At 35.8% G+C, this 25,880-nt stretch overlaps 1 protein-coding gene across 3 annotated transcripts in view; it reads left to right on the forward strand.

Moving 5' to 3' along the window:
- CDK17 (cyclin dependent kinase 17) overlaps positions 1-25,880 on the forward strand; it is a 91,042-nt gene that overhangs the window by 24,783 nt on the left and 40,379 nt on the right. For 2 of the 3 annotated variants that reach the window (XM_014248944.2, XM_088054850.1), the window contains exons 2-3: positions 12,591-12,739; positions 17,316-17,354. In XM_014248944.2, coding sequence (XP_014104419.1) covers positions 12,622-12,739; positions 17,316-17,354 — 157 coding nt within the window. In that variant the 5' untranslated portion in view covers positions 12,591-12,621. The remainder of the gene's footprint in view (positions 1-12,590; positions 12,740-17,315; positions 17,355-25,880) is intronic. The other variant, XM_005519444.3, reaches the window with a different exon arrangement.

Below are 25,880 nucleotides of genomic sequence, written 5' to 3' on the forward strand. Positions count from 1 at the left end.
CGCCCATGTCCTTCTCCTCATGGCTTCTTTCAAAACAACTTTTCAGACTTTCTGAAAGGATTTTTGTAAACATTCATTATCTTACTGTATTATGACATTGTTTTAGTTCTGTGGTGGATTCTATTTCAAACTGAATTTAAAAACGTCGAAGTCGATGTCTTACAATATGTAGTCACCATAGCAGCATAGTGAAAGAAGAATCTGAACTGTAGAGACAGTAACAATCATTTTGAAGAGCTAGGAGTCCCCCAGATTATATCTAAAGCTTATTTAAATACCCTGGTAAAAATCCCTTCAACAGGTGTTCCTTGTAACCTCTGCTAGGGACATACTGGGTTCAGAGATGGACCTTGGAGAAATGGTGTACATTTCAGCAGTGGTGTGGAATAAAAGATACAAATATCCCAATAAACTTAGATCAGTGAGATTGTTTTGAATTATCACAGTTGTTTGCAATGACAATAGTAATAATTATTTTTAAAGAGAGTCTATGAGATTAATCCAGACAACTGATATCTGACTAGTATTTTTTAAGTTAAATTTTTTTAAGTTAAATTTCTAGATTTAATACTTTTAAAGTAACAAGATCTGGAAATAGAACCCAGATTTGTGCTCGGTTCCAGTAAATTTGGTCAAAGGCTTGTTCCAGTCATTCTGATGCAAGAAATGGTAATGCCTAGAGGATTATTTAGAGATAGTACCTATACAACATGAACCATGTTGGGAAGAAAAAGATGAGTTCATTTTGCTGTATGACTACACAGTATATCTTTAGGTAGCATATTGGCTGGACTGCAATCCAAAGGTTTATTTCATACGATTAAAATCAGGAATGGCAGAGTGCATGTCAAAAATTCAGCAGAGGGAAGCATGTACAGTTCAGCAGACAGAAAATTCAGTTTTTTATTTCCCTATTGCATAGTAGCTATGACCTGGCCTTCCTTAAAACTAGTATTTCTTTGTAACTAGCAAGGTTTGCTTACTGTTACCAAACACAAGCATAAAATTTCTTAATTGTGCATGTATATTTTGTTTCTCTGTGAAGCAAATCTATAGTTTGCTTCAATAAACAGTAGTAGTGCCTCTACTAATGCAAGCCTCTGCCATTCTGGTTTACCATTCAACTGATTGAAATTACATTCTCAAGTCTTGTTACAGGAAGTGTATTGAAAGATTAGAGTCCAGGGAGATAAAAATTAAGGCTCACTTCATGGCAACAGTCTGGCAGATTTTTATTCTTAAGTTTTCATCTGAATGTAAGAGTGAAATAATTGCATAACTAGAATCTTAAAGGTTTGGGGGGTTCCAGTTAAGAAACCTTCTTTAAGAGCAATTGTAGTTAGTTTTTAGTAATAAAAAAACTCCACTTGTTTTACTTACTTTAAAGATAGATGTAGTTACCAGGTGTTGTGCTGAAACAGTGTTCAAGATGCACAACTTAAATTTCAGTATGGTAGTGCCTGATTATTTTATGCTTTACTAATGAGACAGGACTGATCCTTTTGAAGGCCTTTTCTTTGATTCCCTTTTATTAAATAGTAATGTAGACTAATTTTAAAGAAAGTAAAGCTATAAATCTGAATTACAAGTGGAAACTAGAAGCTTCTTGGACTGTTTAATTTCACGCTTATGGATCCTAATTATCAAAAGGAAATAAACTGCAGTGGGAAGATTTCTGGTTACTCTTCAGCATTCTTTGGTATGGTGAAAGGTAGCATACCTGGGTGGTAACGCAAATACAAGCATCCCTTAGAATGCATGTAATATTATTTTAGAGAATATTTTGGCAAAAGGATACTGTTTTCCAAGGCTGTTGAAGTGTGTAATTCAAGATCAGCTGAAGTACTTGACATAGAAACAGTAGTTTGGTGAAAGAGTAGCATGTTCTAAAATTTTAAAGAAGTAGGTCTTCTGTTATATCAGTTAAAACATGATCTTTTACTCTGTGAGATGACAGATGACATCAGTTGGACTTTGTATATTAAGGGCAAATACTGTGTATTGAAAGATTGAATACAGGGGGAAAAAAACAACGAAGGTGATCCAAAGGAGGACAAAGAACAAAGAACCAAGTAGATTAAAAAGAAAATTACTAAGGTTGCTCTTAAGCTTGGCTTATTAGTTTTGAATGTTAGTGCCGTTTTAGCATGGATATTGTCTTTAATTCTCTTCATCCCAGCACATAGATTCCCATAGGTTCCCATAAAAGCATTATGTGAACACAATTGCTGAAGGAATGTAGTAGGAGAGGGAGGAAGGAACTGGCCACCTCTCTCATTTGTAGAGGGATAGTGGTCCAAATTGTTCTTGAGCCAGTTGTGATAGGAGAATGGGTAATGGTATTAAACTAAAAGAAAGCAGATTCAGACTAGATAAAAGGGAGAAATTTTTTATGCTGAGAGTGGTTAAACACTGGAACAGTTTGCCGAGGAGGTGGTAGGTGCTCCATCCCTGGAAATGCACAGTCGGGTTGGTCAGGGCTCGAAACAGCTTGATCTAGTTGAAGATGTCTCTGTTTATTGCAGGGATGTTAAACTGGGTGACCTTGGAGGGTCTCTCCCAACCCAAGCCATTCTGTGATTCTTGCTCAGCTGGACTAGTTTGAGAGTTGTGGCATCTGGTGACATTATAATACCAGGGTTGGTTTTTTTCTCCCCTGGAGTTTTACAGCAAAACTGCTCCATTACTTCTCCAAATGAAAAACTTACTTTTAGTACTGATCTTTATTGGAGCATAATATTACATGGTGCTGAAGTAAGGTTCTGTAGGGAAATTGAGTCTATGTAGAGGCAAAAATTTAAATTTACCTTTTCATAAAACATTTTCTGTTGGTGATACAAATCTTAGAGTTTGGAAGGTTTATCCAGATCCTTGACAGCAGTAGCAATATCAGCCTCTGCAATGCAATTAACACCCAGAATGGAAAGCAGTTTGCTGTGCAAGGGTTTGGCTCACTGTTTGTCCTTGTCAGGATGAGACTGGGTAAGCACTAGGCTCTAGCAGCAGAAGAATGATAGTGTTTATAGTTTGGAAGAAATTATTTTGAAGATAAATACAAAATTCTACTTTCTTCTGCCTGAGAAACAAAAAAGGGCAAATGCATCTGCCCAGTACAAATATATATTTTGAAACAGTGTTCTGTACATCCTATTTGATTCCTTAACTGTTTCTTTACAGAAATTTTGTAGTAAAATATCCATCTGTCCTTACTCTGCCTTTAAAATATAGCTTGCAGGAGGATCCTACAGAAATTCTGCTTTTGTTGATGGTATCAGTGTTGCTTGCATGGCATTAGTCACAGTTACTTTACTTTTTTATAATTCTATTAAAAATAAATTTGAATACAACATGTCCTTCAGGTTGTGTTTGTGTGGTTTAATGCCATTGACTGATATTAATACTTGATTCTTTCCAAGGTTTCCTATATACTAATGCTTTCTTACTGGTCAGACATTTACGTGCAGATACATAGTCTTCTTTTTTAGTGGTTGTTGTTTGTCTCCTTTACTGAGTCAAGATGAAGTGTTGTCATTGACTCAGTTCTATATGACCTTTTGTTGTTTCTTAATCTTTCTCTGGTCTCTGTTCAAGGTCCAGAAGACTTGCTTGGATACCTTCAGGTAGAGAATTGTTTATACTAAAAGGAGATAATGTGAAGTTTGAGTAAGCGTCCTTTGATGTGCTAGACTGTTTGCTCAGTCTGGAAGGGGAGTGGCCTCTCAAACTGATTAACTGGAGTCACCCAGATTACATAAGTGGTAATTTCATTGTTCTGCTTAGTTTCAGATCTTGGAACAGCCTCAGTTGTCTGGACAGCCTCAGTTACTGGGAGGAACAGCAGTATGTAGATTGTGTGTAAAGACACTCAGGGAAGAATGATCTGCTCAGGCAAAGAAAAGGAACATTAAGTGATACCAGAAGATCTTTAGTCTTCATATCTGTTATGTAGAGTTCTTGTCCTCGAGCCACCAGTGACAGTTTTGACAGCTTGATGTATAGCAGTTGCCTTATTTTGTATGTTTAAATAATGTTGTACCTTTTTTTTTTCTTTTCCCTGGCTTCTTGAACCCTGAAAAATACCTGTTGTGAGTCTGTCACCTGTTGAGACTTAATTTGGGAGCAGGGTGTTGGTACAGGAGTAAGACAGAGTCTGCATGTAGTTATTGTGGTGGGAATCACAGTGGCCAGAACCTGTTGAAGTAGAAGGCACTTGTGCTTTACTTTATTTCCTATCCATTTGTTATTTTCCCCATCATCTTCCCTTAACAGCATTTGCTGTTGTCCTTTATTTGGTTCACAGATTGCTTTTATTTCAGATCCCAGGTTTTGTGTAGCTAAGCTAAATAGGCTTTTAGCAAACCTGTAGTTTTTCAGGCTATTTTTCCAGTACAGTTCTATCATAGTGCTTCCTGTAAGGACAGTCTTACCTTGGATTTGATGTGCACTAATGATCAGTACTCTCCTTCTGTGGAGGTACTAAATTGGCTTAAGCAGCCTCATGCTTTCCACTCTGCCGTGTAGGGCATACTGCCATCACCTTGTTGCCAACACAGCTATTTGCAAAGCTGCTTGGCAAAACATATGTTAAAACTCTTCTTTCTTACCCAGGTTGTCAGCTAAATAATCGTTTGCATTAGGAATGTCTTATGTGGTTAGTAATGAATACTGAATGATCCATGAATACTGAAATGATCCATGCATGCATATTCGGTTGACCATTAAATGGCAACATGAACACTTCAGACAGACATAGCAACATTTGTCTATATAACAGAACAAATTGGTGCCGTGCTGCGACAATCTTGACTGCTATGTAAGAATTAATACAGCAGGAAAATACTGTAATTAGCTTACTGTTCAGAGATTTTCTGTTACTGAGGAATCTCTGAAGTTGTACTGATGACAGGATTGGAGAAGGGAAAACAGTAATTTGTAAGTTTTTTTTAAAATATCGAATCAGAGAAGTTGATATGTTTGGGTAAAAGATGTTCATGGATTCAAAGAAATTTTTGAACCATAGTTCAAAGATTATTTATTTCAAGGGTTAGTTTATTTACTGCTCCTTTGGAATTACCTTTGAAATATCTCAGTGAAGTTATTAAACTTACTCAGCCTGACTATAAGAAACTGTTTTAGGCTGTAGTTTCTGTTAGTAGTTGCTTTCTTAGTTGTGGCCAAGGTATTCTATCTCTCTGTTATTTTAGGAATAATAGTTATAGCATTCACACTATTATTATCATCAGAAATATCTAGAAAAACACAGAATACAGAAGAAAACGGATTAATCTTAGGCATTAAATGTCTCAATAGTGTCAGTGTTACCATCTTAATGTCTTGTTTTGTGCCTCTATGTAATGCCTTCAGTGTATCAGGTCTTCTATGTGGCCAGTTATTTGTTAGAAAAATACACATGTATGTCATCAGTACTGTAGGATGTGTTCTGTGCCGTGATGCTTGCAGGTCTCTTAATGCACTAAGTGAAAGCTCTTCCTGTGTTGCTATATCATTCTTCCTTAAGAAAATAAATAAATAAATTCAAAAATCAACCATCAATTACCATGAAAGAGTTTGTTTTTCCTGGCTTGGGGTTTGGTTTTTTTTTTGCATGTATATAGAAGTTCTTCTGCATGCACATAAAAGTGTAAGAGAAATTCATCCCAAGATGCATGTTTTTAAACCATTCATGGCTCTTTGATATTATTCTTAGGCACAGAGCTGTACATAGAATAATTATGGAAGGGCTTGATTTTATATTTGCGTGATTTGCTTTACTGTCAGGACTTTCTGGGCTTTTTTTCTGTTCACACTATGTAGAAAGTGTATAGAGGTTCAACAAGTAATAAACCAAAAATCTGACATTAGAGCTAGAAAACTGATTTTTTTATAACAGTCTTCATTCTGTGTGCAATCTTAACAATTACAATTTTTTTTTTTCCTGGGATGAGTTCTCACTGGTGGTTCATTTCCAGGCAGACCATCATAAGGTTTCCCCAAAACCTTCCCCAGTGTAATTAATTTCTGTTCTAAGAGAAAAAAGGCCAAACTGTTTTTTATCTTGCTTAGAAACTTGTAGGCTTGTTCTGAGTTCATCCAAACAGATGTGTCTTCCAGTTTCTATCTCAATTCATATTGCTCTGATGTCTTTGTATCTTAGTGCTTGATTCAAGAACATCAAAATAAGTTGAAAGCTTTTCATTGCCTTAGGTCTCAGGCTGTAAATAAAACTTTTGCTAGCACTATAAGAAGCAAATGTTGAAGGCTCTGTTGTGGGAATTCAGATGCTTAGAGGACAGGTGGTTCTTGGCTGAGTGCTACTGGAGTTTGGGAGAAGGTTCTTTGGTATGAGATTGTTTGATTTGGTGCCTGAAGTGAGATGGAAAAAAAATAAAGCAGCCTTGAAAGCTGTACCTTTTATTGACAAAATTGCTCAGGTTCACAGAAAATTGCAGATGCTTTTCAGTCTTAGAACCAACATTGTCTTCTTGAATCTAGAAGGAATTTTCTGCTGTGTTCTTCCACAGACTTGCTTGTTTGCAAGAGTGAGACTCTCAGAAGTGATAGTGCAACATTGTAGATCTATTGCTTAATTAATCAGTGTTAGGGAAAAGCAATCTTTGTGTGCGCAACTCTTTTTTTTTTAATATTTTTTTCCTGAATGCTCTGTTAAGGCTTTATGATTATTAATCAAAGCTCAGAAACTTACAGACATTGCATTTGGTTTCCAGTGCTCATTACATCTGAGAGCTGAAGTTCTGTGACTGTCTGGTAGTATTTATGCTACATCCATGTAACCTTTTAGTTTTTGCCTTCCCCTTCAATAGAAAAGAGGCTTTCAGTTTATGAGTCTGACAGCAAGTGTAGAAGCTTTGCCAGTCAGCTCATTTGTTTTCTTGGCTTAAATGTCAGCCAATTTAACCAGACTCATACTGTGTTTTTTCACTTAGCAGTTGAGAGAACAGAGCCTTTGATAATTAACATGGAGCTATTAATCAGTATGACATATCTAATCCAGGGAGATCTATCAAATAGTACATCTCTGTTGATTTTGCTGTTTGATATTGCTTGAATCTACATGGAAGCGAATACATGTCTACATTTTAAAGAATGTAAACTTGCTGTGGTTACCTAAGTAAAGATTTTTTGTCCAGAGAAAGAAGATAAGCATAGGATATGAAAAAAGAATGGAAAAGTTTGATCTTTTAGGCAAATTTGACGTTTTTCAGTGTTTTAAATTCTGTACCAATATCATAGTCAAATATGCCTGTAGTAATGTTCAATATATGTATATATATATATACATTTTACTTAAAAGATTAATTTAAAAAAACAAACAACCACAAACCCCTTGTACTAATTTATGTCCTTCATTATTCTTTAAAGGCAAAGGGATTGGGGGGGGGGGAGCAGGGTGAAGATAAGGGAAAGTATTCATAGTCAAAATTAATTTAGGACAGGGTAATTTCCATATATTTCCTCTCTTTGGAGTGGTTCTTCCAGTTGATGATCTAGATCAGGAGCTGAATATAGATGCTCTCATTCACTTAGGGAGGAGCCTATTTGCCTATATTAACTAGTAAAACTATCCTCAGATAAGAAGCTAACCTTTGTAAATACCTTTGTACCTCCAATTTTGAGTAATTGTTTAGCTGTGATTCTATAAGTACATTAAAAAGGGCTTCACTGGGAAAGTTTAGTTCTATATTGAATATTGTTCATAAAGGAAAAAGCTGTGAGAGTCCTTTTGCCCTTTTTGCACTGGGGAGATCAGACTAAGCTGAGGTATTTGACTTCACAGTTTTCTTTCATCAGTAACAAAGACCTTGTTTGTCAGGTGTCGCTTGTATCTGTACAATGTCAGTTCTTTGACCCAATGCAGCATAAAGCTAGTAACTTTTTAAGCAGCTGTGCTCCTGACAAGAGTCTAGTTGACCAGTCTCATGTTGCTTCCAAAGGCCAAGGAAAAATGCAGTAGAAATTTTTTTTCACTGATGTGAACAAATGTGAGTTGAGACAAATACAAAGAATAAATGCAGTAACTGAAATTCCATGTTTGTAATCCATTCTTGTAGAGTAGAATTGTGATTGTAAGGAGGTATATCTGTACTATATGTGAATTTTATGAGTGCTCAAACTGGTTGGTTGTTATCCGGGATAAATTATCCATATATTTCTCATTAGTATAATTAATAGTTTGCTCTGTATTTGATGTGCAACATGCTAATATCAGTGGTTGTGTTTATTTTTTTAAATTCAGGTAGATTGAGAACAGTTTAACATAATGGAAAGCTGATTTTTTTATTATTTTTTTTTTAAATAAGGGGACAATATCCTTGACAGGTGTTTCCTGTTTCAGTTTGTAATTAATACCATTTGCAGCACTCTTCAGTTTTTCAAGCCTCTCTTTCTGACACAAGGAGTTCATACAGAGTGCTGTTATCTGTTTTCTTTGATGTCTTATTCCTGGGCACAAGTCTTGTACCTTAGTTTGTTAACCCATCTTTAAGGGCCATGCTGCATCCATGCTGTTGTTCCTGCTGTTAGGTAGGGTTTCTGATCCTCTCCTTTCCTTCCACTTCAGCTGTTGTCTTACAGGTGAGTTTTCCAGAACAAGAACTGCCTTTAGATGTTTGGAAAATACCTACTGCCTTGTAAAGTAACCTGTAAAAACAGTCTGGTTGCAACTTCACTGTCTATCTAAGTGGAAAAGTAATTTTAAAATGCTTAATCTCTATGTAGATGGACCTCGATGCAATATAACTTAAGAGTCACCACTTAGACTGATCCAAAGCTAATTGAAGTTGAAGGACAGGTTCACTTTGACTTCAGAGGGCTTTGAATCAGCAAAATCTTAGTGATCTTTTGGTATTTGTGACCCTTGTGAAATAAACTGACTAAAATTTAAGTTGTTAAATAGCTTTATTGGTTTTGAAAAATTTAACTGAATTTGTTTAAACTTGCAAGGATTAAGCACACATAGTAATTATGTACAAAGGTCTTAATGCCTTACTTTTTTAACTTCCAAGAAACAAAGAATATGGGAAACTGAAGGAAGTGGAGGGGCTTTTGAGAATGTTAGCCACTGGCAGTGTAAGACCTTTGAATTTTGGTGAAGACATAAGTGCAAAATCTGGCTGAGTAATTGCTTTGAAATCCAAGTGCTTTCATGTCTGCCTGCTGTACAGTCTGGGTGTAGTGAACATACAGATGTGCTAAATGAGAAGTGCTGTCCTTCAGGCATCATGGTGTGATTGGTGTGATTCAGAGAAAGTGAACCAAAACACACCTGTTTAAATCTAATCTTACCTGGATCAGTTTAAAAAATGGAGTTTGTTTTCAGAACTGTATTACGAAGATCACTTTTAAAAGACGTTGGATTCATGACAGGAGTTTTAAGACTAGAGTAGTGGACTGAGTTAATGACAGTGAATGTTGGAAAATAGAAAAGGTAAATTTTAGCATTGTTTTCAAGGATTAACTTGCATTACTTTTAAGGACAAACAGACCAGTTTTTCAGGGTTGGACTGCAGATTGTAAGAAGCAGCAGTTCCCTTAATACAGTGTTGCTTGCTTTTTTTGATATTAGTATAAGGATTGAACAAATATGTCTCTGCCAGCTTTTGTAGGTTGTATCAGATAGTGGCATATCAGATTGCTTGTCCTCATTCTGTCTGCAGAAGACTAGAATTTGCATTAGTTGCATTCAAGTGTATGCAGCTATCTACTGTGACATCTGAAATACTTGATTTGGGTATGACTTAGAATAGGCAAATTTGCAGAATAGAATATGTCAAGCCTGTGGGCTCTGTTCTAAAACTAAATATAGAAATAACTGTATTCTTTTCACAGTCATTAAGAATTTGGGGAAGCATTGCTTCTACATGTATATTGCTAATCAAGTAACTCAATTTTGGATTTAAATTAGATTTGCTGTTAAAGGGAGATAATAGGTATGCATCTGCTGTTAACTGGTGAAAATGAGTATCAGACAATTTGGACTTTTCTGGAAAGTGCTGTCGTTTTAGAGAACCAGTGTTAGTTTTGGATTGTACAGATGATATTTTCAAAGCTCTGTTCACTGATGTCTTAAATTTCCAAGATTGAGTAGGTTCTGCAACTTTGGCCATGAGAGTAAAGAAATCAAAAAGAGGGCATTTCTAAGTGCTAGATACTAGTCAATTCTTCCCTTCCCCCCCGCCTCCTTTACAATTGTGAACTAGCAAGAATACTGACACCTTAAGGGAAAAAAAAATAGGTTTCATATTGGTGAGCATCTTTTCCTTTAAAAAGCTGACATACATTTCAATAGAAGAAAACACATGTGGATTCTCACACCTCATTCCTTTTTACTGTTAAATTATTTAAAAAACAAGCTATGAATTAAATCTGAATGTTATTAAAAATGGTACTTCATTACTCCATGAAACCATCCCATAACAGGAAAAATGTTGTAATTATAGTTGACAAAATACTTTGGTTTTTTTTTTATTAGCTTGAGATTTAGCATGTTTCCTGGAATTTCTAATCCATATATCTGTTAATTTATATGTAATATTCTCCAGCAGTAGACCTTTTTATTAAAAATTTGTGTAGTCTTAAGTACTTGCCAGGATCAAAAGCCAGGAATGGCCTGCTTCCCTTTAAAGGCACCTGCTTTTTCAGTTACTGCCCGAGTGGAAAATTGGAAAGAAATTGTTGTGCTGTCAGGTAGCTTTAGGGCATTATATAGCTAAAAAGTGCATGTATCCTTTTTTGAGAATAATACATGGAGGAAAATGCAGGTTTTAGAAAAACATAATGGAAGAATTGAGTAAAACTACACATAGATGAGGTGTCCTTCCAAATGTTTTACAAAATGGTACTTTTAGAGAAACAAGGGCAATTTTTTTAAAAAAAAGTTTGAATGCAGAAATAAAACAGTTTCAAGTAAGATCTTTATAGCCTGGTCCTGAACAGGAAAAGTAAATGTTCCCTTTGGAATGCTCTCTGAATGCAGTTTCTTAACAATAAGAATATCCTGCTTTTGAGTGAGAGTAAAATTATTCATATTAAGGGCTTTATTGCACATCCAGCGTTGCAGTAAAGGGGCAGTTTAGAAACCGGTGGCTTAACTGTATCTACAGCACTGTATTTTATTTCCTGTGTATCTGTACCCAGTGCCTTAATAATTCTGCTTTACAGTAGCTGTGATTGTTAGTTCTGAGGTGTTAGTTACTCTGTATTTTAATCCACCTCTTTCCTGCTGGATGCAGCAGTGATTTTACTGTTCATCTCAGACTTTGGAGCCAATATCCCTAAGGTCTTCTTTTATCCATCCCTAATGTTTTACTTGCTGTCCTAAACAATCTTGTCTTATGAAAGTTTAGCCTATATAAGCATTCTCCTACCACCAGCAGCCACTTTCAAATTTGTTCTACCAATTCGTTCTCCTTTTTATTATGAAGCAGCTGAAAAAAGAGTAAGTTCGACAGTCGAAATGTGTATACTTAAAGGGATGCTGTCAATACAAAAGTAATTGTTTTCGCAATTTGTTATTAAGTGTGGATCTTTGGCATACTATTTCTTGCATTTCTCTGTTGAAATGAGAACATAGAGGAAAATCTGATTTTGTATGTGAATGATGAATTTTGGAAGGCAAAATAGGGGCAAAATAAACTGATGGGGGAAAATATATATGAGCATTTCAGACTTCAGTATGCTGCACTTGTGTTGAACACTGTATGTGTGATTCTTGGAGGCTATGACCAGATGAAGAAATTACTGATAAATAACATGAAGGGTAAACCGTCCATATGGAGTGAGGAAAGACAGAACTGTGTCTCTTGTTGTGCAAGGGCACACATATGGCACACCACAAAGTTCTCTTACCAGCTCAGACTTGTGGCAGCAAGTTTATTGACCTGGACCTTTGTTATTATTGTTTGTTTGCTTACAACTTTCCAGGGAGAAAGTGCCTGCTGCTTTGTTCCCAGTTCCATTCTATTGCTTGACTCTTAAGAGAAACATCCATTCTAGCCATTGTTATCAGACTCTGGCTGTCCTAGTTCCCTACATGGGACGGTGTTTGAGAACTCCTTTTGTGTTTAAAACTTCAAGCACTGTCCTCTTCTCTGTTTGTGAAAAGGGTAAAATATAGAGAAGTTTGGTAAGTTTTCATCATAAAAAATGGGCTGAAAAAGAGAAAAGGCTACAGTCTTCTTCTGCTTATTGGGATTAGTAAAAGAGACTGTGGAGGAGGCCACAGAGCACACACTCAGCAGGTTTTCAGATGACTGTTTCCTTTATTATTGAAGTGTAAAAGTCATGATTAAGTTAGCTGTTTCTCTAAAAAAAAAAAACCAAAAAAGCCAAACAAACCCAAAGGTTCTTTTTTTCCAAATGGAAATAAAAATTGCGAAAGTGTATGGGCATCAACCTCTCAAAACATTCTTACACAGTCCAGTGATCTTGTTTAAGGGCATTTTTTTTAACTATAACTTGCATATCGTGCAAGTTTTCTGTAAGCCTTCTGGCATTTTTATGTCAGTCAATTAAACTTCCTTTTCTAAATAAATAATTTTTTCACACATTTTGTTGTTCATTTTTGTTTTCAGGCTTCCTTAAGCCAGACTCAATATCGATAGAATGAAAAAATTTAAGAGAAGACTTTCCTTAACCTTGCGAGGAAGCCAGACCATTGATGAATCACTGTCTGAGCTAGCAGAACAAATGACAATTGAAGAAAACAGCAGCAAAGATAACGGTAAGCATATCTTTCACTTTGTAGAAAATGTAAGAATTTTGTCAGGCCCTATTCAATTGAGCATTGCAGGGGTTTATTTCAGTTTTTACAGTTGCAGGGACTTTATTACTAACCATTTTTTTTTTTTATTATTTATCTTACATTCCACTACCCTAGTTCTTTCAACAGGTTGATATGTTATTACATATTGATTTGGTTTGATTTGGTATTAAACTGTTGTACAGCAATTTATGAAAAGCTGCCTAAATTTATCTTTTTATGTTGTGTGCAGCAAGGCTTATAGATGTTCTTGCAGTATATAAACCCATTGTATGGATTTAGCAGGTCTCACATCAGCTTCATATGGCTTCAAATTCAGTCTGTTCTCAACATCATTATTTAGTAATATGATTGACTAATTGCTTAAGCATTCCATATAAAACTGTTTACCTTACATTGGTGATGCAGTACAGTAGTCTAAATTCTGTAATCTCTTCATGTCTCTCAGTATCTAAATTCTGTAATCTCTTCATGTCTCTCAGTAGTAATTCTCTTGACCAATATGAAGGTGGCTAGAAACATTCAGGATAACCAGTTTGTCTCTGTATTCTTATATAAGTCTTTGGCTGATCCCATAAATGTGCTGGCTGCTGTGAAGTCCACATTAGTGATGATGCCGCTTTTGGATGCAATCTGCAGCAGTAATGACTGGAAGAGATTTTGTTGCTTGTTCGTTTCCTGGGCTGCAGCTTTTAAGTCATATTTCATCTTCAATGCTGATAAGTGTTATTTTTTGCTTTGCTGATATCTAAGATTTTTTCATTTATCAAGAGATCTGAATTTTACTTTTCTCCCACTTCGCAACAATGAAGGATTCTGAATTTTCCCACTGAAAACTGAAAGAGACAGGAAATTCGAGTAGAGGTACAGACAATGGAATTTGCCCTGCAGATTTTTAAAATTCCATTCAAATTCGTTGCATACCAAGATTTTGGAAGCAGAATTTACCTTTGGCAAAACAAAGCTAATAATGTTTTTCATTTTCACATTTAATCCCTGGTATATTCATTGCTGTTGTCCTGTTTTTACTATGAGCCATCCCCAGTATTTTGGGAGACAAGGTTTATGAAAAGTTTCTATACGTTGATACAACAGGTCTACTCTGGAGCAACAATTGCAGTATTTTTGCACTGATACCTATTTAGTCCTTTCTGAGACATTGAGTTGTCCCACATGATTTCACTTGTATTTGCCTTTGTTACTGATGCGTATTTTTTCAGACCTGTATATACTTCTGCAAGATTGATTTCATTATGTAAACAAGTGCAAAGATTGTTACTTTCATGCTGAAAGATGAACATAAAAAAGCTGTTAGCAGCATAAAAGAGTGTACTGAACTGGGTTGCTGAATTGATTCATTGAAAACTGAATCCAGGAAGAATAAAAACATTTTACCTTAAACTGGACCATGCCCTGGGTGTCAGCTCAAGGGACAGAGAACACAATAACTTATTTACAGAAGCATGAGCTTATGCCATCTTAAACCATCTATAAAATCATTTGCAGCTTGTAATATTATCTGAGAATAATCCCAAACAGTAATACTTGGATGTGTGTATGCTTGTTGCCAAACGGTGACGAGCTTAACTTGTCAGTAGATATTTCATGTTAAAATAAGTAAAAAATACAATTCAAGAAAATGTTTCTAATTGCAAATTACTTACCTAGTTTTTAGTGCTCTTTTTATTTTGCTTTTCATGGTAATTCATTGGCCAAAAGGAACCTTACATATTAAAACTGTGATCAAAATATATGCTATGGTAATACATGAAGAACGTAGTTGATGCCTTAGTACAGTCTTGGATACACTCAAGGTGTTGTCGGTCTTCTTGGAAGAAGACAAAGAATGTAACCTGTAATTTGCTGTGCCTAATCTTCAACTCATCATTTCATGTTATTAAAAAAAGTTTTACTGACACTTGCTACCTTTTTCAGATTCTTCCAGAATGCAGTTATTAGTACTTGGGCTATCTTTGATCTTGCAGAGGTGAACAGGGTACTGCATTGTGGATTTTTGTTTTCCTTTGCTTTTCCTTTCTGGCCTTACTTTTCTTCGAAAGTAGGGCTGGAAAATGCTTGCTGCTCTAGCTAGTCTTGCTTTTCTAAAGGATGCTCTACCTTTTCCACAGATGAAGATATTTTGGAAAGAGTATTTTTCAGGCAGACTGCAGGGATTGGGCTTTGGGCAACAACAGTTGTTGGAAAAACAGACAAGAAGTTATTTTTCTCTTTTGGTGAAAGACCAGTTTGGCAAAGAACATGACCTGGAAAAAAATCCTTCAGTGGGCATTTAAAAAAATTTGCTTACATAGGAGTGCTTAAATGAAAAAGGTTTTCCTTGGCATCTTAAAAAATCACAGTGCTAAAAAGCCTCCACTAACTGTAAATATCCAGCTGAGACACATGAGAGGATGTAGTCTCTTGAAGAATATTTTATAAAGATAGCTGCATTAAGATCTTGAAAGTGCATCCTTTACTGCGATGGTGGTGATCTCAGGAGGCAGGAGTAACCATCTCCATAGTTCTGCTTTAAAGAATAAATGGCTCCTTTACCCTATGGAGCAGAGAAAGAAATGTGCCCAGTTAACAGGCTTTGAATCTGTTCCTAAAGAAAGTTTAAAAGCACTGTCTAGTAAATCAAAGCCATGCCAATATATTAATCTCAGAGAATCAAAGTCAGGGATACAAATAATCTTCAGAAAGTGGTTCCTTGTGTGCTTTATTTTCGAGCATTACATTATGAACTTGAGAAGTAAGAGTTGAAGAGCATTGAAGCTGTGCATTTCAGGTCAGAAGGCAAGACTAGATCTTGAATGCTGAAGGCTTTAACAGCAGAATTTAATTCCATTGTTATTGTCCAATTCTTTTGTTTTAATTTTTTCTTTCTAGCAAATTGCACATCTTGTCTCCTGTCATTCCACGCTGATGGCTGTGTTCACTGAGGGTTATAATTTGTGCTATTTATTTTTCCTTCCTGGGAAACAGCTGTGTTACTGGGTTATAGAGATTGTAGAGGCTGTGTCCATAGAAAAACACATCTGTGCTGACCTAGAATCCAGGTTTATCTCCATATTATTTATATCCTGTGATATACTTTCATATATACGTATACTATATATCTCCTGTAAAAATCTTTATTAGAAGTTGCAGTTCAGCACTGCCATTCCATATGTAGATCACTTGTGCATAATACTAGGGACCTTTCCTTATGATCACCTTTTTGCAATAGCCTGTGTTGTTCAGCCCCCTGCTAAATGTATCTTCTCCCACAACAATTGCCTGTGATTTCAAGTTAACTGCAGCTCCCATCCAGAGGCCCACCTTGTCATTAGCTCCAGCTTTGAGTGGGTTGTTTCAAGATTCAAAGAACAGTACTCCTAATGCAGAACAAATTGTCAAATTTGTAGCTCACAGACATAAAAATAGATCTATAACTTTTGATTTCTTTGCAGTGCATTGGTACCACTGAATCAGCTACCCTTTTGTATGCAGTCTCATTTAATACATGGCCTCCTTCATCGTTTGATGTCAGTACAATCTCAGTATGCATCACTCATCCATGGGCAGCAAAATGGGATTAGCAGGGATCAACCCATATTGTTCAATGCAGTAGCGCAGAGCTGTTGCACTGAATATAGAATAACCATTGGGTTTGGGTTTTTTGGAACATCATCAAATTATTTAATGACCAGAAACCTATATATACTTAAATCTTTCTTACAAATTATGTTCATCATAATTGGCTTCTGGATGAGGAAGCACTGCCAAATCAGGTCATAAACCATAAAAATTGAGGGACCAGTGAAATACCTAATAATGTATCTGAAGCCTTATGAACTGTATGAAGTGTACTTCAGGCTAGTCTTTTATCTAGGGACAAAAGCTTTTCATGGTCTGGGATATTTCAACATATAAAACTAATTAGGTGGATTTGTTGTATATTTTTAATTTTTCATACTAACAATGTGCTGGCTTGCTTCTTTAATTCTAGATTTTACCTTAATATATGAATTTAGATTAATATTAAAATATTAAATGGTAATTTTTAGCAGTTGACAACTAAATTTGCCCCTGAAATTTTTCTTTGGCAATGACATACTAATGAAATTTGGCTGGGAGTAACATCCAAATCATGCATATTTAAAGCCTAATTAAGTGTAAAATTTATGCAAATACTTCAAAAGCATATGATCTCTAATGAAAGCAAAAAATGTGGCTGTATTGTCTAATAATATGAAATGCATTATCACAAACTCCAAGCATGCTTTTAAGAATAATTGCAAAACGCATTCCAAAATACATCCACAGCTCTTGCATTAATTTATAAGTAATTTGGAAAGCATTCTGTTTTGTCGGGTTTTTTGGTACAGATAAATACACATGTACATACTAAACCAAAAAAGATGAAGTTCTGATAGAAATGGCTACATGAATTTGTAAAATAATACTTATCTCCATTTGGTCTCTTTTAGCTCAGTGATGTGATCATAGGATCCAGTCTCATGAACACTTGCATAATTTTTTTGTAATTTTACAGGTGTGAGTAATAATGGAAGGATCAGCTACGGTAAAGTGCGTAAGTGTTTTTTAGGTTTAAGGCATTAATGACTAGTTAATACTCTGATAAGAGGGATGAATGTTTATAAAAATTAACACATTGCGATACTGTCTCAGAACATCCAGATGCCTTTGTAGTTTTAATCATTTCATGTCATCTTCAACAGAGCTGAGAAATTCCCATTCCATCTGCTATGTATAATTCCTTGAGTGTGGAAGGAAAACAGTGTGTTGCAACATATTTTCAAGACAGTGTACTTGAATTGAAAATATGAGCACAGAAATGCTTACTGGTAATAAATTGGTAAAATTTCTCTGTTGATATTGGAGGAAAGTATCAGTATGAAGGTGTGGGTGGGTAGGGGGAGAAGAAATCCCCAGAATTTCTAGAGCTCATTCTAGAGCTACAGATTACTGTGAGTAATTGGTAGTTGTCACAGCTAAACACGGATCCTTGTAGTGTCCTTTACGCTGTACTAGCAATGTTTTTATTATAGTCTGTATGTACCCTTCTGTGCTGTGGTCTGCATTCATTTCTGTTATTACTGTTCAGTATGGTTTCTCCATCCCACGTATGCTGCACAACACAGTGTTCTTTCTTCCCTTCTGTTTTAATTTGCTTCTTTCCCACAAAACCTAGAGGCTCTGTTCATATGTGGAAGTGCTTATAAAGTGAAACAAGCATGAAAATTCAATGCCTGAAAGCATGCTGCAGAGACCTGTAGTCTTGGAGGGCTGTGTGGGGTCTTTGTCCACTCTTAAGTGTTTTCCTTACAAGTAGAATACAAGTTTGGCAGGAACATCATGTTTAGATGCAGAAGTGGACTCTCTAAATACACCAGATTTCTGTTAGTGTAGGCTCACTGATGAATATGCAGAGATTTTTTCTCAAATGTTATTCAGGTGGAGTCGTTAAGTACAGAAAAGTAAAATAACTAGCCAAAACTTTCTTACAGCAGGGCAAAAAGGAGCCAGATCCTCTGTTGTCTGGTTAGGTTTGCAGCATGGTCTCACAGATGTGTGTGTAAATGCAAGGATGGAGGCCAAGGATACTTGTATCTTGGCTGTGTATCGACTTGCATTGAATTAAATTGTAGCTGAACTCTTTTTCAGAAGGGTGTGGTGTAGTGTGATGCCTTTTGCAGTTACAGTTTTAAACTGATGGTATGTTATGCTTACATGATTTGAGGTACAGAGCTACCATGTTCAAGTACAGTTTCTGATGACCAGATATATTGTCTGAGAATTATCTTCTAAGCAGTATGAAATACATAAATCTTAAAGGCAGGGGTTTGGGTTTTAATATATTTCACTTGATTGTGATCTTTGTTGTTTTGGTACCCAGACTAAAGGCAAAACCTCACTGCATGAAGTCAACTTTGAAAGGCTTTTTATAGTGTTTTTTAGATGTCTTGATCTCATTCTTTGCCTTCATATTTGCAGTTTTGTTTTTTGCATTGTTTTTGTAGTTCAAATAGCCAGAAAAATTTCTGTCCTTTCTGTCCTAAATTAAAAAAAAAAAGGTTTATAGGACATTACAGTGCCATTTTAATAATTGAGGTACTTAATTTTTTTGGAGGAAGTTGACAACTGTGTTTCTTCAGAGTTACATTAGCATATTTTTTCAAATGTTCTACCAATATCTTTTGCCTTGTGTTGTGCAGGTGAAGAACATTTGCTCTGGAATGACCGCTGTACTCAAATGGATTAATTTGAGCAATGGGAGTAATCTCTTGAAGTTTTGCCAAATTTATAATTGTAATATTCAATTGTTTGAAGATTTCATCTTATTGTTTAATGAAAAACACTGGTTTAAATGGTATTGAGTGGTTGCTCTGTTTTTAGAGTGACTTAATGTTTTCCTGGGTATCACATAACAGAATCCAAGGAAACTAGCCCATAAAATAATCTATAAATACACAGTATTTTGTAGTGTTCCTCAGCCAGCTCCTAGAGGGTACATATGCAGCAAGCATATTGCTGCTTTGGGTTATTTAAATGTATCTTCTATGGAAGCTGTCACCTGCAATCAACTAATTTTACTGAGTGGGTCTGACTGCCTTACAGCAGTGTAATTAAATATTATACAGTGCAGCATGCCAATTTCTGTAATATCAGAAATTCACCTGCTTACATTCTAGATTTTCTGGAGAAGTAAAGGGCTTCTTGACAACAGTTTCTTCAGCAGTTTGTTCAAAATATTTTATATTTCAAGTCCAAAAAAAAAAAAATCAGGTTTTATTATGTAAAAAACTGAATAATCATTAGCAGAGCCTAACATTTAGGTCAGGTAAATGAATGTGCCATAGATGATACTGAAATATGAGTAAGTTATACGACAGTGGAGTTTGAGAAACCTACATTAATAGTTTTGAAAGGTTGTGATGATGCATCACAAGCCTCATGAATGCGAAGCTGTTCAGAGAATGAATATTTAATTCCACAAATGTAGATTTTTGACACTTTTCCATTCTCTATCAAATTGAAAATGATTAAAAAAAAGCCTTGTAAGTTTTCTGGAGCAAGGGTAAGGTCAAGGTGGTGGAAAAGAAACTACATTGAGTCCTGTCCTATAAAATCCTGTAGTGGATTCTCGAGACATTTAGTGAGATTTTATTATACTTGAGCCAGTCAAAAGTCAAGTTGTAGCTAGAAGTGTCAAGTGAGGTTCTCCCTCCATCCTTCTGCCAGCAGCTGTGCTCTGTGTGTCCCATAGTGATCTAGCTCAAAAACCTAAATCAAAATTACAGTTCTTTTTTGTTGGGGGCTGGGGTTAAGAACCTTGAGCCACACTTTTGGTGGAAGCAGTAAATTGTGGCAGGCAGAAAAATTCATCCTTACTTGGAATATGGAACATGCCTGGGTTCAGTCCCTATTCTATACCTAAATCAGTAATCATGAATGCTAAGTCTCCAATATCTCTTACTTTGATTATAAAACTCCACATGTGTATTTTAACTTTATTTATATGAATTTAAAATGCATAGTTATATGGTTTACTATCCAGAATGTATAGTGATTGTGGAATCAAACATTTTTTTGCAATCATACTCAGCTCTGTCAGAGATATTTGATTTAAGGGAGAATGTCACGTTGTATGGGTGGTGATTTAATTCTTTATTAAAGCCAGTTAAATAAAATACCACTGCAAAATTTAGGCAGTGAAATCTAAGAAAAAAAAGCTTGGTCTCTTTGTCACATAATAGAGATACTCATGGGACAGTAAAAAAAATGAGTTAGTTGAGTATGTGATAATATATATTCATAAAAAGTGTTTTAAAATGTATTTACATTCCTAATGAAAACTCTTTATTTCTTTAATCCACCACCTGACTGACGTGTGACAGTATGTCAGTTGCTGAGGCTTTGCAAAGAAATGCCAGGCAATTCTGCAGGCTCTCTGGAGCTCAGCTTAAGTAAATCCAGTTAAGTAAATCCAGCACAGGAAAGAAAGTGGTAGTGTGGGTCTTTGTTATCACAGATGGATGAGGAAAAGAAACATTGTGGATTAAATGAAAAATTGCTTAAATCAGGAGTAATTTCAGGTCAAGGTTTGTGGTTAATTTAAATTGCAGTTAAGGGAAGAAGAGAAGGCATCTTTATGAAATCATTAGGTTTAGTTAATTCCTTGGACAGGTTTCTCGGTTATGTGCACTGCTGTTCTACTTGACTCTGGAAGTTTTCATAATTATGAAGTAAAAAGAAAAAAATAGTTCCACTTATGTTCAAACATATATTTATGCCACTTCACAACTGAATTATTTCAGTGGTTCATTTGAGTTGTTTTCTGGTTTTGTATGTTTGTTAGCATTGGTGTTGGCATTAATTCAAATTTAGCAAAGCAATGATACCTTACTGGGTACAGTGTTTTCTTAAAATACGTGTGTGTATTCCAAAACATTTAATGATCTAGCAACTCTTAAACCATTATTAAGCCAGGCTGATTGCATTTTGAACGGTGTTTTCTTTGAACACTATTGTATTTATTTTGGGTTATGCCAATAGTAACAGAAGTTTGAATGACAGAATGCGAGAAGTACAGGAAAATAATCCAAATTATATAAAGGGTTAGTTCAGCACTCATCATACTTGAACATTGAGTAATACAAAAGTGCACAGTCACCATGCATTGCTTAATTTTAAACCTTGCTGAAGGTGCACACTTCAGCAAGATGACATGGACGTGGCATTTAAAAAAAGTGGTGTGTGTTTTTATAGATAGAAAACTAATGTGTGTATGTAGATATACTATTTTAAAGGGTGTCTACTGCAAGAATTGTTCAGGGACAATGAAAAGAAAACTGTGGTCATCCTGTATGTACATCAGCATAATATTAATAAGTATTCTCATTGAGAATGTTTTTTAACTTTTTTTGCACTTAAAAGCTAGATTTGCATGATAGTTTAGTAGGCTGCCTAAGGAATGAAAGAGTTGAAATGACATTCCTTGAAAGATGAGTCCAAGATTACATGATGTTGTAGCCAAAATAAGAAGAGGATATAATAACAATTGACAAAACACAATTTTAAAGGAACCACTGAAAAGTCTCTGTTTCAGCTTGTTTTCCATAGCAGTTTGTTTTATCAGTTTGGAGTTACAGATTATAGGGTAGGGTGAGGAAAGAAGCTGTAGATAAATGGTAGATAAAGACCCTTATTGGAATGGTTGTGCCAGCTACAACGATCACAAGTGAAATGCCCAGGTGCTGTGGAAGTCTTGTGCTGTAAGGACAGCTGGAGTTCCGCCTGTCTGTTCTTCAGTCTCTGAGGATGACATTTGAGGACAAGTCTAAGATTAGAGTCCAAAGTACAGCATCACTTCCCCAGTGTACTGTATCAGTTTCTAGCTCAGAGACTCACTGAACTAGGCAAGTCTCTGTGTGGTTAGTAACCCTGAGCATGAAACCTTGCTTAGTCTCCCTTTGAGTCATGCAAGTTTGGGTAGTTTTAACATCCTGTGCTGGGGAGTTCCCACAGAAGAATCATTCCGTGTGCCGTATGCAACCTGTCATGGCTGGCTTTTTCACTCTCGTACTGATGGAGGTGGTGGATGCAGTGCATCCCCAGGTACCCTCCGCTGAGTCTGTGGGTTGTATCATGCTTCTGCTGTTGTAATCTAGGTGAGAGAGGAAGACCAGATTTGTGCATGATCTCAAAATGCAGTAGATCCACTTGTACAGTGAATTTTTTAATGGTTTTTTATGTACCTTTTAATTTCCATCATTCATTTTGCCTGTTGCTGAATGTTAAACCAACAGCAGCATGTGGTTACTGAGTTTATTTACCCAGTACAGTGACACTAAAGTAAGTGATGTTTGTGAGTTTTATATAGGGGAAACATTTTTTAAAGACAAATCAAACCTATAATCACAGAAATAAAATTATAAGTAATTTTTATAGATATATGTAGTAAAGGCATACAACTTTTACAGTTTAGATGTATTATAGTCAAGGCCAGACAGTTGACTAAACTTGCATTTTGTAACTGCAGTGTTGTACTTTAAATATAATGAATCAGTATATTAATAATTCTGGAAAAAATGAAGTGAATTAAATGAAATTGTAACTTTAAAAGAAATACTTGTGAGTCTTTAGAGATAGTTACGTAGTTTTTTCAACAGCACTTTATTTAACTCTTGTATCTCATAAATGCATGAAAACTGTAATAAACAGTCTTGTAAATTAATTTCCAGCAAGAGTTTGCTTGATCATTTTTAATATTTGTTCCAGCTCTTGGCTGTTACTGTCGCATTTGCAGGGAGGAGGTAACACAGTGCAGAATTAATGTCTTTAGAAGCTCCTAGCAGACAGCAATGCACACTGAATAGTTTATAACAAATATACTTTCCAAAATGTTAGCCTGTGTGTTACACCATCATATGCCATACAGTCCCTCCTTTTTGTAAATTAATGTGTATCAGGATTTTAAACCGCCATTTATAAGTGAGTAGTATTAATACTTGTCTTAGTCAGAAATCCAGTGTCATGTGAGTGTTTTTGTAACCTTCACTTCATTGTCTGCCAGTAGTTATGCCTGTCCTACTACATGACCTAAATTACCGTTGCAAAATTTTATAATGAGCTCCAGTGGGCTACAATTTAGTACAGTACTTAGGACAGTGAAGGAAGGCAATAGTTGCCTATGATGACAAAAGTTATTTCTGTATAATTGGATCTTATAATCAGTCATTTATCTTTCATTTTTTTATAAATTTACTTATTAATGTGATCTGTTTTTATCCTTACATTTGAGCTGAACTTTGCATATGTTAGGATACTTTAGAAATTTTCTTTTAAACTATAAATACATACAAATTTACCAGCATCATGAGGAAAACAGATTTTTTCAATAATATCTCTGTGCATTACACTGTCATGTTAGTAAATGAACATAAAACTCAATCTCAATAGACATTCAGTGTATTCATAAATTCTGGCCTCTTTTGCATACTGAACAGTTCATGAAGGTAGATTGCTTTCAGCATGAGTAGACAAAAGCCGTAACATACAAGGTACTATTCATTTATTCACCACTGCATGTAAACTTAGTGTGAGGTGTTTAGGCTAGAAATTTAATCAAATTAGCAAGAAAGATGGAAAGCAAAAAGCAGTTTTTTAACTTAGCAAAAGCAGTGGTTGTGCTGAATGTGAACCTGTTCCCTGTCATGTGGAAGTAGTTATAGATTCTGTTAAAAACTGATGAGGAATTTGCTGCCTGCTGCCCTAGGATAAATATGTTGTTAAAGGCATGCAACAAGGAAGCTGGTACCACTCTTAAGTCAAAAGGGTGATGCAAACTATTGGAAGAGAAATAAGCATTTGAGACAGAGGTGTGCAGAGGTTTGAGGACCCTGGTCATAGTTTACAAACATATACACAGATGTATGGTGTATTTTTTCCTTGTGTTCACCCACTCTGATGCTGTGTTTATGAAGGATGCTAATGAAAGGATGCAGGCAGGTTTGTAACAGTGCTGACATGTCTTTTCTGTTTTCGGCCTGCAGCATGTTTTTTTTTTCCCCAGGGCTTTTATTTTTTTCCCTGCAGCAGCTGAGTTAATGATTTTTGTTTTTTTGTCTCACTGTGTTATTCATGTTTATATGCAAAAATTCCTTGCATAATTATTTCTTAAGGTCATTGACTTGTCCCTGGGTAATTCTGTCTGTGCACTTCTGTCTCTGCTTCAGACTAATCATAGTAATGTATCTGGGAGGTTTTTGTATATGTGGCAGGGGGAGGGTGTTCCATTCAGGATCCTGTTTTCCTTAGGTTATTAGGCGATTGTTGCTGTTCCTTTCCTTTACCATTGAAATTCTGCTTTCCATAAAATATGTAGTCCTAGCTATATTTTTCTTACTCCCTTGGAAGGGAAAGGAAAACTTTGGGATCCCTTCACGTGGGTATATAATAAGGTGGAGTGATGGAATAGTGTCCCAGACTGCTCCCTGTCCCAGGAGGCAGGAGAGAAGCTCTGAGCATACCCTGGGAGCAGTGGCTCCAGTGGGTGCTGCTACACACAGTAGCACTCACACTGTGCTTGCTCAGTGTGTGGCTGCTGCCTTTTCTGTCTTCTGTAATAATACCAAATAATGAATCCGTAATGTTAATAAGAATTAAATAATGGAAAAGTAAAATTACTTGAATCTCAGCTGTTCTTTAGGCATAGCTTCTGTTCTTAGGCAGAACAGAAAAATAAAAACCTGTATAGGGAGAATGTTTGCATGTAGCTGCCAGATGACTCTGGTCTCGTTTTCTGAAGTGAGAGTATTTCTTTTGTCTTTATTTTCTTGTATGAATTACTTCTTTGGTGGTTCTGCTAAGTCCACTTTTGTGACAGTCAATGCAGTTGGATATCTATTCTGCTTCTTTTGGGGGTTAAAAAAAAAACCACCTCATCTTTTCAGAGGTAGCCTGCTTCTAAGACCATGTCTGTCCTGGAGGGCTAGTCCATGTGTGAAGAGTCAGGTTGCTGAGGGAGCATGAACACCCAAATTCTGCTCACACTTGTAAATAAGATGGAAAAATTTCTAACGTTTCATTCTTTTAGAAAGTGCTTGTCGATGATAATAACTTTTTTTAAAAAATCTCTGTGAACCATCTGAAACACAATCTAGTAGAAAGCCAAAATAAAAAATTGAATGCTTAATTTTTCTGATACCCTGTAAGTTAATAACCTTAATTATGGCATGACAGCTCTGGGAGGTATAGACAGGTGTGTTTACTTCTAAAGATATCCAATGGCAAGGCTTTGGTACTAGGGACCCACAAGAATTTTGAGAGGGAGAATATTTTTGAAGGATTATAGCTGAATTTGCTCATCACAGTTGATCAGCTGTGCTGTTTAAAAATAAAGATGAAGCATTGTGCAGTAAGACAGAAGAAAATAATTACAATGTTCTGGTTTTATCGACGTTCTAAGACTATATATTCAGGGCATTTACTCATCCAGCAGCAGAGTTACAGGATTTAGTAAAATTAAATTTAGGTAACACTTAATGCCGTGTTTTGTACTTGTTTGTTAATAGAAAAATGGCCGTAGTATGGT

The sequence above is a fragment of the Pseudopodoces humilis genome, chromosome 5 (genome assembly GCF_049639895.1).
Source record: "Pseudopodoces humilis isolate 2021_Gansu_Grassland_sample_001 chromosome 5, ASM4963989v1, whole genome shotgun sequence".
In the NCBI taxonomy this organism is placed as follows: Eukaryota; Metazoa; Chordata; class Aves; order Passeriformes; family Paridae; genus Pseudopodoces; species Pseudopodoces humilis.